Genomic DNA, 15,350 nt, shown 5'->3' with positions numbered 1-15,350 from the left:
AAATTGCTTCTTCTTCTGGCGACTAATCTTCCCGAACTGCCTTCCCACTGGCTAGAATGTAAATCAGCCGCTACATTCTAGCGGGCGGGACGGCATTTTGGGGCGATTACTCGCCCGAAGAAGAAGCGATTTGTCGCTGGGCAACTAATCTCCTGAAATAGTAGCATGTCTCTGCCCTTATGTTTGAGGTTCCCTGACATTTAAATTCCAGCATTTTTTTGTTGACAGGCTTGTTTGGTTAATAGATGTTTCTTTGAATGACTTTTTATTTTAAATATGTGGCATGTGTCATGTGCTAATGGGATGCACATCAACTACTTCTGTAAATCCTGTAAAAATCCTCTATCATGATCATAATTCAAGGGCCCCGAGTTGGAAAAGCCTCAGCCTTGAAAGTGCTTTGATACAAAAATAGTTTCTTTGTTCAGCACTTTACAAGATTTTCTGGCCCAGTGGAGCTTACAATCCAAGATCCATATCACATTCACACACACACAAAGTTCAATTTAATGGGAAGCCAGTTAACCCCTATGTGTGGGATGAAACTGAAGTACCTGGAGAAAACCCACTCAAGCGCAGGGAGAACATACAAACTCCTGCAGGTAGGTGCTGGATGGAATCAAACCCATGAGCCCAGCACTGGAAGACAGTAGTGCTAACCACCCATTACCACAACAAAGTGCTCTGCTAGGGAATCTCTGGCATTTCAGCATTGCCAGATAGACTTGTAAACAAAGATGTCCCTGATTCTATATTCTTAGACTAAGTTTAGTTTGTGTGCATACGTATATATGTACGCTTTAGAACCATAATAATCCTCTTTCTATGTGCTACCAAATTCTAACTGGCCAATGTCACAGTCTGTCTCACTAGATCAGTGATCCCCAACCAGTAGCTCGTGAGCAACATGTTGCTCTCCAACCCCTTGGATGTTGCTCTCAGGGTCCTCAAAGCAGGTGCTTATTTTTGAATTCCAAGCTAGAAATCAAGTTTTAATTGCATAAAAACTAAGTGAAGTGCCAAACAGAGCCTCCTGTAGACTGCCAGTCCTCATAGGGGCCACCAAATAGCCATTGACAGCCCTTATTTGGCACCCAAGGGACTTTTTCATGCTTGAGTTGCTCCCCAACTCTTATTACATTTGAATGTGGCTCACTGGTAAAAAAGGTTGGGGACCTCTGCACTAGACTTTTCAGCTTTGTATGTCAATGGGGAGCAATGGGCTGAATCTAATATACAATCTGATGCAGACTATGATATATTTTTTCTGCAGGTTGGCACTAGGAGAGGCATTGCTGTGTAGGATTGAAGGTGTTTTTGTGCTAGGGGTGCACAAAATCCACTATTTTAGGATTTGGACGAATCCTAAATCCTTTGTGAAAGAAGCATCCAAATACCAAACTGAATCCAAACCCTAATTTGGGCGAAAGAGAACCATGGATGCAACACACGGCTGAAAATGTTTTCACTTCCTTGTTTGTGTGACAAAAAGTCATGTGATTTTGTTAATTCGGTTTGGTCAGACATTTAGGGGCAGATTTATGAATATGTGAGTTCAGATTTTAATAAATAAAAACTCACAAGCGTATTTATCAAATGGTGAGTTTTAATTTTAACCCATTGATAAATATCCTTCTAAAAATCCCATAAGAATGAATACATTGTGGATACGTTTTTATTTATTAAAACCTGAACTGACATTTTGATAAATCTGCCCCTTGGATTCAGCCAAATTTGAATCCTACTGAAAAAAGGATGAATCCTGAACCAAATCCTGGATTTGGTGCATCCCTATTATCTACAGATCATGGATATCTAGCATTTCCACCGTTGGATGTTATTGCACTACAGCTCCCAGCATACCTCCAAGTTGTAGTGCTCTCTGGAAGGCCACATGCAAGGGTGTTGAGAAGCTCACCTTAGGCGGCAGCAGCTCACAGGTTACCAGGGGTAGCTCCTGGTAACTTAAAAATGTGAGAAACCTGGACACATCCAGTATTTCAGCCACAATTTTTTTACCAGGTATAAAGCTAAATAAAAAATGCAGTAATGAACTATTTATGCATTCCATGTTTCAACATTTCTTACATACAGTAAGATGGATATCATCCGGTTTGTATACTTTGTGATTGTCTCATTTTCTTTTTTCCTTGTAGAATACTGAAACAATATAGTCACCCTAACATTGTCAAACTTATTGGAGTCTGCACACAAAAACATCCAATTTACATTGTTATGGAGCTAGTGCAAGGTAAGTATTCTGCTATGCCCACCTATTAATATTGCATAGTGACACAGTATAAGCCTCTGACAGCTGCAAGCTTGACAATACCACTTTAAGTTCTGGCTGTGTCGCAAACACACAAAGTAGACTTGCTCATTAGCCACCTTTCCATGAGTGAGCAGTCAAATCTAAAATGGAGCTGAGATCAATGCAGTGCAATGAACAGCAAAATATGTTATTCTTTTTCAATAAATTAAATAACAAAAAGTGATATGTTTCACAGTATGCGAATGACAATGTGATTTGCTAAAAAAGATTATTGTTGGATTTGTGTGGAAATAACTAAGCAATCCAAATTGGTAAAATATTAAGCAGTATTTCATACATGCTCTATTACTTTCCTGATTTACACTCCTCCAGCATGAGCATTAAATAGGATGGTGCCCTGTAGTGTAAATTAAGGTAATTGGGCCCTGCAGCAAAATCCTTTTTGGTCTCTGGTTCCAATTTTAATGAGACTACCGTGTGCATAGGGGAACATTAGCCAGCAAGTCCAGTCCTATGAGGAACACTTGGGGGCCGATTCACTAACTTCGAGTGAAGGATTCGAAGGTAAAAAACTTCGAATTTCGAAGTTTTTTTTGGGCTACTTCGACCATCGAATGGGCTACTTCGACCTTCGACTACGACTTCGAATCGAAGGATTTGAAGTAAAAATCGTTCGACTATTCGACCATTCGATAGTCGAAGTACTGTCTCTTTAAAAAAAACTTCGACCCCCTTGTTCGCCATCTAAAAGCTACCGAAGTCATGTTAGCCTATGGGGAAGGTCCCCATAGGCTTGGCTAACTTTTTTTGATCGAAGGATATTCCTTCGATCGTTGGATTAAAATCCTTCGAATCATTCGATTCGAAGGATTTTATCGTTCGATCGAAGGAATTATCCTTCGATCGTTCGATCGAACTATCTGCGCTAAATCCTTCGACTTCGATATTCAAAGTCGAAGGATTTTAATTACTAGTCGAATATCGAGGGTTAATTAACCCTCGATAATTGACCCTTAGTGAATCGGCCCCTAAGGTGCATTCATACCATGATATCTGACTTGCTGTGTGTCGGTAAGATTTATACCATGCAGTAACTTCAATCAAATCAGTTCTTTATTCACTCAAAAAGCATATGCTAATCAATTTCCATGCAACCTATTGCATAATTTTAAGTACAGGTATGGGACCTGTTATCCAGAATGCTCGGGACCTGGGGTTTTCCGGATAACGGATCTTTCTGTAATTTGGATCTTCATGCCTTAAGTCTACTAGAAATTAATTTAAACACTAAATAAACTCAATAGGCTGGTTTTGCTTCCAATAAGGATTAATATATATTAGTTTGGATCAAGTACAAGCGACTGTTTCATTATTACAGAGAAAAAGGAAATAATTTTTTTGGATAAAATGGAGTCTATGGGAGACAGCCATTCCGTAATTCAGAGCTTTCTGGATATCGGGTTTCCATATAAGGGATCCTATAACTGTACTGTGATATATTGTTAGACTGTGTTTAGTGTATTTCAGTGCTGTTTTTTTCTTTACAGTTTTATACATATGCCCCTTAGTCTGCACTACAAATTATGCATTATATATTTTTTGTTTAAAATATCTTTTTTCTGAGCTATTGTGGTAGGTAATAAACATTTGTATGTAGAGCTTCATGAACACACTAGATGTGGTTGGGAACCATATAAGAAAATGTCTGTTATACAGGAACTGCCCTTATATGTGTACTGACAATAATAATAATGTAATGCCGGTTGCATTGATGGCGGCTTAGGAGTTAATAGAATGCCTGAACTAAAAAATATTCAGAACCTTTAAGTGTTGCAGATGGATTACTGCTTAATAAGGGCACAGAATCCATTAAAACATGATGGATGAGCAAATAATTTTTTTCTAGGTGGAGACTTTCAGACGTTTCTACAGAATCAAGGTCCCAGGCTGAAGGTGAAAGAGCTTATTAGGATGTCAGAAAATGCTGCGGCTGGAATGGAGTATTTGGAGAGTAAACATTGTATTCACAGGTACAGACCATGGAAATGTATGTAGTGTAACCCGTGCAATGCTGAAAGCCACACAGGACTAATCTCACCAAAGGGCAAATCTTGTCAAGGGCTTCTATGACACAGACACATCACTGATATTAATGTCCTACATACTTCACATAATTAAAATGACTGTATTGACAAAAAAGGGCATTGCCTTACGGCATGGGGTTGTCAAGCTGCAAAGCCTAACTGAGAAGAACCTTTGTAATTGTTGCTATAGCAAAGAGCTACTGTATATATATATATTTTGTTTTTTTTTCTTCATTTTACATCTGTGTGCAGACTCTGTCCTCAAAGATATTTAGCATCTAAATGTGCCGTTTGTAAATGCAACTTTTTGCCTAGGGTTACCTAGTCTCTTACTTAGGGTTCTGAGTAGTGAACTATGTTCATGTGTAAAAATAAAAACCGGATAAATAGATAGGCTGTGCAAAATAAAAAATGTTTCTAATAAAAATGTTTCTAATATAGTTAGTTAGCCAAAAATGTAATGTATAAAGGCTGGAGTGACTGGATGTGTAACATAATAGCCAGAACACTACTTCCTGCTTTTCAGCTCTCTAACTCTGAGTTAGTCAGTGACTTTTAGGAGGGCCACATGGGACACAACTGTCCAGTGAGTTTGCAATTGAACCTTAGTAGTCAGCTCAGATTCAAAAGCAACAATTATGATCTATGTGCCCCCCATAAGTCTCTGATTGGTTACTGCCTGGTAACCAGTGGAAACCAAGAGAGCTAAAAAGCAGGAAGTGGTCTTTTGGCTATTATGTTAGACATCCAGTCACTCCAGCCTTTATACATGAAATTTTTGGCTAACTAACTATATTAGAAACATGTTTTATTTTGCACAGCCTATCTATTTACCCAGTTTTTATTTTTGCACTGAACTGTTCCTTTAAATAACATCATCAGCTCAATCATCTTCACGTGCTGGGAGAACATTGCTGTGAATTATGCAGTCCTCTGTGCTTCTCTTTGACACTTGGGCTACAACTGCCAGCAAATTCTGGGACTTGTTGTTCAACAACATCCAAAAGTCTCATTAGGCCCTATGTTCTCACTCTGATTCTTGAGTGATAAAAGTTGATGATTGTTTTTATGCCTGATACATTTCTCAGGCAGCATCTGATGTTTTGCATTACAGTATACTAAGTAAGGTGGCGGGACTTTTGTTATCTGGGTAGTATAAACAAAGTCAGGTGAGCAGAAGCTGTCACTTACTCTTTTGTATTACTAGGTCACTAAGGAAGGGGATTTATCAGTTTCTTTACAAATATACAGGGCCCAAGTTAGAGAAAAAAAGAGCCCAGGCATCGCAGAATGATCGGATCTACATCCAGGGGAAAAAAATCTCCATAAAACATGGATGTCCAACCTGCAGCCCTCGTGCTGTTAAATGGTTATAACTTCCTACATCTCCTCTGAGACTTTTTGTTAGTGGGATGGCAAAAGTTCCAGTTTTCCAGTTTTACAGCTGGCGGGTGACAGGTTGGACAGCCTTGATGCATATACTGAAAGTATCTAACGATTGTTACAGAATATATTGGGAGTAATACAATAACAATAATACTATAGCAACCAATGAGACATTTTTTCTCCAAGCAGCAGAAAAGTGCATCTTTCAATTGAACATGTTAGTATCACTTAAAAATGTTCAACTGATGTGGACTCAATTTAATTCATACTTAATACATCACACATTTACGTCAAAGTGCATCAGTTTGTACTATAAACTGACACCAAAAATACTGTTAAAGGAGCAGTCAGAGGTATTTGCACATATCTGCAATGCATGGTCTTTGGGCATAATAGGAAAATTGCATTATATGTACAACTTTAAAGCTTTATGTATAACTGCCAGTTTGTGAAATGCTGGGGCCAAGGGTTAATGTCCTTTCTGCCCTACACTCATAAACAGTCCATGCAGCTGAATTTTCTCAAGGCTCTCCTCCAGGTCCGGACTGAGAATTAAAATAGGCCCTGGCATTTCAGGTACACAAAGGCCCAATCAGCCCACACAGAGGCCCAAACAGCCCCCACCAGCCCACTATATACTGACTTTCTATGGGACCTTATAGCAGCCCCTCTGGCATTTGCCAGAACCCACAGATTGCCAGTCCAGGCCTGCGTCTCCTCCCTGTTGACAAGATGCCTAGCAAATCCTGCCCTAAAAAACTATGTTCAGTATAGTGTCCTGCATTATAACAATGAGTGCTGCAGAGATATCAATGTTTTTCAGATATTAAAAATAATCTTTACATTTTTGGCAGGGACCTTGCAGCCCGTAACTGTCTGGTCACTGAGAAAAATGTCTTAAAGATAAGTGACTTTGGCATGTCCAGAGAAGAAGAAGATGGAGTGTATTCATCCACTGGGGGGATGAAGCAGATTCCTATTAAATGGACGGCGCCAGAAGCCCTCAATTACGGTACAGCATGTCTATATGTGTCCCCACTGTACATTTCTATGAAAATCAGCAAACAGACTGTATAAGAAAGTAACTGCCTGCTTCACATCTTCTGCCTGCTTCTGTCTGATATATCTTTATAGTTTATCATGTCTCATTAATCACTCTCACTTTTACCTCTGTTAGAATACTACTCAGAGCAAATCTGAAAACTGGTGCTGAAATAATTTCAGATTTTGTTCTTGTGCCATTTAATTTAGGGTGCCTCTGTTGTTGTACCCTAGTCAGTTCTAGAAGAAATGGACAAAGCTGAAAAGAAAGTTTTAGATTATGGCAGGAGGTTGTTGTGGGGCACAGAAAGGCACTTTTTAAAATTTCCGCTCAAATTGGGTCATTAGCCTTACTCCACTGCCAGTCTAGCCGGGATGTAACTCTGCTTCTTTTAAATGTCATGGTTAACAGAAAGCCAACAACTTCTGAAGCAAGTATTGCAGGTTAGAGAGGACAGTCGCTGGTTATGTTTAGCCTTTCTTTCCATCCATACAGCACTGTGAGTTCAGTGTACGAAATGCTATAAACTGCATGAAAAAAATTAAAAATACAAATAGAATTAAACATCTTTGCCCCAGAGATCTGTGAAAAAAACCTAGTCATTAAAGATTTAGGCTATTCCCCTTCTGTACACCTACTCTATGCTATTTGCTAATAATTCATACAATAATGTTGCAATGAAATACCATGATTTAAAGGCTTGCAGTATACACATGCATGCTATATTTGTAATTAATCCTTTTTCTTTTATGATGCTTAAACAAATTATAAAAGAAACAAGTTGGCTTTGAAGGATCTGCTATAGGCTCTTGCACACTAGGTTTTGGGAATAAGATAAAACAATATTTGTTTTAATTATAAGCCCCACATATTTAGCTCCTTTGAATGCTACAATTCCATTCAGGATTTGGCTGAATGCCATTACTTTCTGAAGAATTGAGATGATTCCTAAGTGTTCAGCCTAACCAAATACAAATTCTCGATATCCTGTGACTTTTTTGTTCACTGATGATGATGAAGATACGTTTATCTTAAATCTGAATGTGCAAATTAGGGATTGGATTGGGTTCCATATAATTTATGGATGACTCTGTATTTGGCTGAATCCAAATGCATAATGCAGCCGTAGAAAAAAGACCAGGCTCTAGCCATATTGGCATATGTTACCGTCTGATGAATTTCTGTCTGCATTAAAGGTCGGTACAGTTCAGAGAGTGATGTTTGGAGTTTTGGTATCTTACTCTGGGAAGCCTTCAGCTTGGGTTCCGTTCCTTATGCAGCTATGACCAACCAGCAAACAAGGGAGGCCATAGAACAGGGTAAGTGTATAGGAAGAGAGAGTTGGCTTGGATAGAATGACGAAGCCACTGGAAAGATGAGCATATGTCATGTCATATATTACCTAATCCTAACAGTTTGCATTGTGCCTAATTCTATTACTCTGATGCTTGATAATAACAGCAAAACAATCATGTGGGCTTCACAACAGACATCAGTGACAAACAAGGTTAGTAACTAGTTAGACTGAAAGTATAATCAATTCAAAATAATAAAGCAGAAACACCTCTAGTGACCTAACAAATGGGCTCAATTTCAAATATGCACTCTCGTGCACATAAATAGTAGTAGCTTCTGCCTTTTTGGACCACTTGTACTGGCACCGAAGGGACAATGGCTTAACCCTTTCACTGCCAGTCAATTTGATCACTTGCAAACTTTTTTTACCAGACAGTTTTTGAACATTTAGTGCTTTTTTACTGTAGGGACCTTTCCTGGAGGGGACTTAAGGTTTATGCAGGAAATCGTTCTATTGTTATTTTCAGAACAACCTAAGTTTTGAAAATATGCTTCTGTAATAAGTTATAGACTTCTAACTAAAATCTAAAGAATGGGAAAAATCATATTTTCCATAATATAAACAGCTATAATAGAAACGTCATTTACTTTATGCATGAAATTGCAACTGATTTGGAAAGTATCATGTCTCCAGAACACGCCAATACCAAACGTATTGTTTTCTAGAGATTTCTCATTACTCCCAGCAGTACACCATCACATTTCAAGGCAAAAAACTCCACTAACAGTGGGTTTACCCTAAAAAAAACTATACATTTTTGGAAAAAAAATTATTCTAACGAATACAATAATAAGCAAATACGTCTTTCTGATATGTCTTTCTGTTCCAAACTACCGAGCCACAACACTTTCCTAAAGTTACCAGTTTTTATAAAATTTTCTGACATTTATGAAAAATCACCTCAAAGCTTCCACTTTGCAGTATCCTATCTCCCACTTAACAATAGGTATCAAGATAAATCACCCTAAATATGAAGGGGTTCACTGAACTGTTTGATGCCCAATGTGCATAGGTTTACTTAAGTATGTGGCCTCTAGGGGCCCCAAAAGAAAGAAACCCCATATGAACTATCATCCTCTCTCATTTCAGCTTCTTCAAAAGCAACACATTTACTGAATTTTATCTGGGATAAAGCTCTAAAAAAAAGTGTTAACCCCAGAAAGTCATATATTTTTATAATGTACACATTCCCCCAAATCCAAAACGGGTAAATATGTCTATTTACTCAAAAATACCAAACTGCAAAGCTTTGCTAAAGTCGGCTCTTTTGATGAAATTGCAGAAAATCACCTCGAAGCTTCCACTTTGCAGCATTTTATTTCCCATATATCATTAGGTACCAGGATAAACCACCCTAAATATGAACACCAGTGGTTCACCAGTTTTTTGCCTAAGTATGTGGCATTTACGGTTCCCAAAATTTTCCTTGTGTGTTCTAATTTAAACCTATTCAAAAACACATCGCCAGTTTTATGTGTGATAAAAGCTAAAAGTACTGTGACCCCAGAAAACCATATCTTTTTGGAACATGCACGTTCCAAAAACGAATCCAACAAGTGTAAAAACTACCAAGATGCAAATCCTTCCTAAACTTAAGGTGGCCATACACGGGCCGATAAAAGCTGCCGACAGACCGTGTCGGCAGCTTATTGGCCCGTGTATGGGGGCCCCCGACGGGCTTCCCCGATCGAGATCTGGCCGAAAGTCGGCCAGATCTCGATCGGATGGGATTAAAAATCCCGTCGGATCGCGGCCGCATCTGTTCGTTGATGCGGTCCCGCGATCCGACCGCCCGTTTGGTGAACGCTAGGATCCGATCGTTGGGCCCTAGGGCCCACGATCGGATCAGCCCGATATTGCCCACCTCAAGGTGGGCATATCGGAGGGAGATCCGCTCGTTTGGCGACATCGCCAAACGAGCGGATCTATCCGTGTATGGCCACCTTTAGTGTTTTTTATGACATATCTTAAAATCTCCTAAAAATGTTGCAATTTGCCACACTTATCTCAGTCAATCCTTTATGTAGAAAGGAAAATCACCCTAATATGCATAGATTTAGAAAAATATGCGATATGTATGGACTCCGAATGAAAATCACTCATATCACTTTTATTGCCAGCCAATCCCCCTTTTGCAATTGTAGCCCCTTAACTGCGTATTATGTATTACAAGAAAACTATATATTTTTGGAAAGTACACATTCTGACGGATTCAGCAAGGGAAAAGACACCTTTGTATAACAAATTACCAGAGAAAGAAGCCAGGATAGCAGCAGACGAGTGATCTGATTGCGTCTGCTGCTTGTAGGTCGGTCCTGCCATGATTGTGACGCAGGACCGACGTTACAGCCCCTAGTCTCGTTGCCAAGGAGCTGTCATTTCTCCCCACAGGCAGAAGCCGCTGATGCAGAGAGAAAGGCTCATCTGCAGAGGAACATACCTAGTACGTTCTTAATAGATTGAGCCCTGGCCTGCCAGCATGTACGTGCTTGGCAGGCAAAGGATTAACCTTGTGCACTTTTGCCCTCCAATTTGTGCCTGTATGTTATCCACCCACTGAGACTGTAAGCTCTATGGGACAGGGACATTACCACAATGAATTTTAAATGAAACAACTCTGAACTGAACTGCAGACTTTCAGCTTTAATTCAGTGGGTTGAACAAAAAGATTGCATAAAAATGTGAGGAACTAAGGCCTTTTTTTTAACACAATCACTTCATTTCAGGGGCTCAAAAGTAATGAGACAAATTAAAAAACTGAAAATAAAATGTTAATTTCTAATACTTGGTTGAAAACCCTTTGCTGGCAATGACAGTAGATGTCCTGAACTCATGGACATCACCAGATTCTGGGTTTTTTCCTTTTTAATGTTCTGCCAGGCCTTTACTGCAGCAGCTTTCAGTTGTTGTTTGCTTGTGGGCCTTTCTGTCTGAAGTTTAGTCTTCAACAAGTGAAATGCAGCTCAATTGGGTTCAGATCAGGTCACTGACTTGGCCATTCAAGAATATTTCACTTCTTTGCTTTAAAAAACTCCTGGGTTGCTTTTGCTGTAAGTTTTAGGTCATTGTCCTTCTGTATTATGAAACGCATACTGTATTTAGCTGGATGAAAAACTGCATTTAGCTGGATGTGAGCAGACAGTGCCTCTGAACACCTCAGAATTCATTTGGCTGCTTCTGTCCTGTGTCACATCATTGATAAACACTAGTGTCCCAGTGCCACTGGCAGCCATGCACACCCATCCATCACACTACCTCCGCCATGTTTTATAGATGATGTGATATGCTTTGGATCATGTGCTGTTCCACGCCTTCTCCATACTTTTTTCTTGCCATCATTCTGGTAGAGGTTGATCTTGGTTTCATCTGTCCAAAGAATGTTTTTGCTGAAGTGTGCCGGCTTTTTTAGATGTTTTTTTTTGCAAAGTCCAATCTAGACTTTCTATTCTAGATGCTTATGAGTGGCTTGAACCTTGCAGTGCACCCTCTGTATTTACTTTCATGCAGTCTTCTCTTTATGGTAGACTTGGATATCGATACACCTACCTCCTGGAGAGTGTTGTTCACTTGTTTGGCTGTTGTGAAGGGGTTTCTCTTCACCATGGAAATGATTCTGTGATCATCCACCACTGTTCCGTGGACGTCCAGGTCTTTTTGCGTTGCTGAGTTCACCAGTGCTTTCCTTCTTTCTCAGGATGTACCAAACTGTAGATTTTGCCACTCCTAATATTGTAGCAATTTCTCAGATGGGTTTTTTCTGTTTTTACAGCTTAAGGAGAGCTTGTTTCACCTGCATGGAGAGCTCCTTTGACCACATGTTGTCTGTTCACAGTAAAATCTTCCACATATAAGCACCCCCCTCTCAAATCAACTCCAGGGCTTTTATCTGCTTCATTGATAATAACATAATGAAGGAATTGCCCACACCTGCCCATGAAACAGTCTTTGAGTTAATTGTCCTATTGCTTTTTGAGCCCCTGGAATAAGTTTTTAAGTGTTAAAAAAAGGCTTTAGTTCCTCACCTTTTTCTGCAATCTTTTTGTTCAACCCACTGAATTAAAGCTGAAAGTCTGCAGTTCAACTGCATCTGAGTTGTTTCATTTAAAATTCATTGTGACAATGTACAGAACCAAAATTAGAAAAAAGTTGTCTCTGTCCAAAGATTTATGGGCCTAACTGTGTATATGTATATATGTATATATATATATATATATATATATATATATATATATATATATATATATATATATATATGTTGTATTTTTTACATTATTTGTCCTCCCTGTGTGTACTTTTATATATTGTACTATTGTACATTTTATATTGAGTTTTGTATCCTTACAGCGCTTTGTAAATAAAGTTTTGCATACTAGACTGTCTAAAGGGTGTTAGACACTCAGCCTAGTTCTTCAGAAACCACTTCTCCTGGACACACATGTGTTTTCTTAGTTCAGCCTAGCACCAAGCAGCAGAAGAATACTTAGCATCGCAACCCCAACAGAACTACCAATGCAGACATAAAGGCATTCTGCTAACATATTGTAATCAAACTTGAAATTAGTAAGTGGTTTCTAGGTATTTATCTTGTGTAGTATGAGATACAACTGTGAGGTAATTGGCAGAGGGGCAATTATATATCCTTTGAAATATTCTCCATTTATATTACACTTATTCTGCTTGTAGGTATTTTGAATCCCCTATGGTGTAAGATTGTATTATCAATGTATTGATTCCAGGCAGCAGAGGACTAGGTTGCTTGCACCTCAGTCCATTATCTGACACAGCATGATCATTATCATTGTATAAATAAGTGCATCATTATACATCCAAGCATGGACATCATTGGCTGTACATGTTCATTATCTGAGAATAAAAGCCGACTAACATTAGAGGGTTTACGCCTTGATATTATCTTTATACCTGTATACCTTTTAATTCTTAAAATGGCAATTTTCTATTTTATTTATGATTACCCAATGGCACATACTAATAAAAAAAGTGTATAATTATCTATCTTTTACTTCCAGGAGTTCGTCTGCTTGTCCCAGATAACTGCCCTGATGAAGTCTATAGCTTGATGCTGAGATGCTGGGAATATGATCCAAAGAAGCGGCCTAATTTCAGCATTGTGCATCAGGTGCTTGTCACCATCCGCAAGAGATACCGATAAGTCTTCTGATACTATGAACTCTTTCCTGGCAGATATTCACTGCATTGCAATAAGGGGCTTTGTGTGCCATCCTTTCTGGGTTTCACTGCAGAATCTTTTAGTGATTCCCTTACTGATGCAATAGGACTCTGTTTTCCATCCTTTCTGGGTTTTACCGCGGAACCTTAGGCATTGGTGCACTGTAGTAATTGGGTGGTGTGTGCCATCCTTTTTGGGTTTCACTGCAGAACACCCCAGAGATGCATTTACTGGTGAACGTCTGCAACAGGGCTTACTTGCCTGTTCTTTTTGGGTTTTATTGCAAACCCTTAGAGATTCAGGTATTAGAGCACAGCAGTACATTTTTTTACTCACTGTAGTCATGGGGCATGTGTCAGTGTGGCAGACGTTGACTTATTGCTGCACTGCAGAAACAGGTCTCTGGGCTAAGGTTGTCATCTGAACAGTATTTTACTGGCCTAGCCAACAGTGATGTGCAGTTCCGGTTTTCCCCGACCTGCACCTGACCCTAACCCGACCTCCCTCCACCCACGCCCGCCCGCAACTTCCAGGTTTCTTTTATAGACCCGTACCGACCACTGATGACATCACAAACAGGGGCGGGCGATAAGGTGCGTGTCTATAAGAAAAAGGAAGCCGGCAGACCGGCAGTGCAAGTGGCTGTTGGGGAGAGCACGAGAGCATGCCCGCCACCCACAACCGGAGGTGCAAAATCAGCCCGCGCAGGTCCGGACTGCGAATTTAAATAGGCCCTGGCATTTCAGGTACACAGAGGCCCAATCAGCCCACATAGAGGCCCAAACAGCTCCCACCAGCCCACTAAATACTGACTTTCTATGGGACCTTATAGCAGCCCCTCTGGCATTTGCCAGAACCCACAGATTGCCAGTCCGGGCCTGAGCCCGCGGGTATCAGCCCCGGCTTGCACATCACTACTAGCCAATAAAATTATGCTTCATGCCAATGTTATTAATAGTGAAATGAGATTAAAATATAGGAAAGTCTGTATTTTTATCCAGAGAAGGTGGCAACCCTACTATGGGAAATGGTTTTTCGGCAACAGATAATGAAGGATTGTGGAAGAGATTGTAAGCTCTGTTGACCCATGTCACAAACACTCAATACTCAGACCAATCCAGGCCCAAGCTGATGAGTTGAAAAGAAAAAATGTCACCTGTAATTTTAAAGGTGTGGATTCAACCAACATTTTCTAAACCATCTTGCTTTTATTAATTTTGTCCTTGCCCCATTGCTGCACTTCAGAGACCAAAACAACGTCAAAGAGCAGACACTATTGATTGTAGCTCAAGAGCATGAGAACATCATACTTACTGTGTATCAATAGAAATGTTAAAACAGGCATGGGACATGGTGTTTTCCAGATAAGGGATCTCAATACCTTAAACATTAATTAAAAAGGAATCCAAACGGATTAATTATATTTTAGGGTGACTTACAAGGTAATATTTATTATTAGAGAGAAAAAGGAAATAATTTTTAAAAGTCTGAACAATTCAATTAAAATAGTCCATGAGAGAAGATTTTCCTGTAATTTGGAGATTTCTGGATAACAGATCCCATACCTGTACTAAGTATATCGACTGGAAAGGACTGTTACTGACTACACCACAATCCCCTCACGATAATTATCTGCATCTACAAAATATAGAGACTTGATTAAAAAAATTAAATTTTTATGCTTAGGGGCAAATGTATTATTTTTTGCGTTATTGTGAACAAAAAAAAAGCTAAACATGATCAAGCTTTTTTTGTACTTACGTTTTTTCCAGGATTGTGTTTTTTTCTGCAAATTTCATATTGAAGAAAGAGTTAAATGGCTTAAATTCTATCATGGAAAAAAATTATATTGTTCAAGTCAATATCATTATTAAAATTAGCATTAATTAAAATAAAAGCTTTAAAAACACGAGTAGCAGAATCTCATGTAATCACCATGGGTACAAAAAAATACAAAAAGAAAGCTAAGCAAGTAAAATAACTAACATTTAAAGTATTAAATATCTAGGTTGGCCCTGTAT

The 15,350-nt window shown here is 39.2% G+C and overlaps 1 protein-coding gene across 2 annotated transcripts in view; it reads left to right on the top strand.

The window, feature by feature from the left end:
* Positions 1 to 15,238, top strand: part of fes.S (FES proto-oncogene, tyrosine kinase S homeolog) — a 52,761-nt gene extending 37,523 nt beyond the window's left edge. For both annotated transcript variants that reach the window (XM_041588254.1, XM_041588255.1), the window contains exons 15-19: positions 2,157 to 2,251; positions 4,179 to 4,302; positions 6,597 to 6,754; positions 7,981 to 8,103; positions 13,169 to 15,238. In XM_041588254.1, coding sequence (XP_041444188.1) covers positions 2,157 to 2,251; positions 4,179 to 4,302; positions 6,597 to 6,754; positions 7,981 to 8,103; positions 13,169 to 13,311 — 643 coding nt within the window. In that variant the 3' untranslated portion in view covers positions 13,312 to 15,238. The remainder of the gene's footprint in view (positions 1 to 2,156; positions 2,252 to 4,178; positions 4,303 to 6,596; positions 6,755 to 7,980; positions 8,104 to 13,168) is intronic.
* Positions 15,239 to 15,350: the final 112 nt, after the last annotated feature.

Source organism: Xenopus laevis, chromosome 3S (genome assembly GCF_017654675.1).
Source record: "Xenopus laevis strain J_2021 chromosome 3S, Xenopus_laevis_v10.1, whole genome shotgun sequence".
In the NCBI taxonomy this organism is placed as follows: domain Eukaryota; kingdom Metazoa; phylum Chordata; class Amphibia; order Anura; family Pipidae; genus Xenopus; species Xenopus laevis.
Note: the sequence above shows the minus strand (reverse complement) of the source record. Positions and strands in the feature narration are given on the sequence as shown.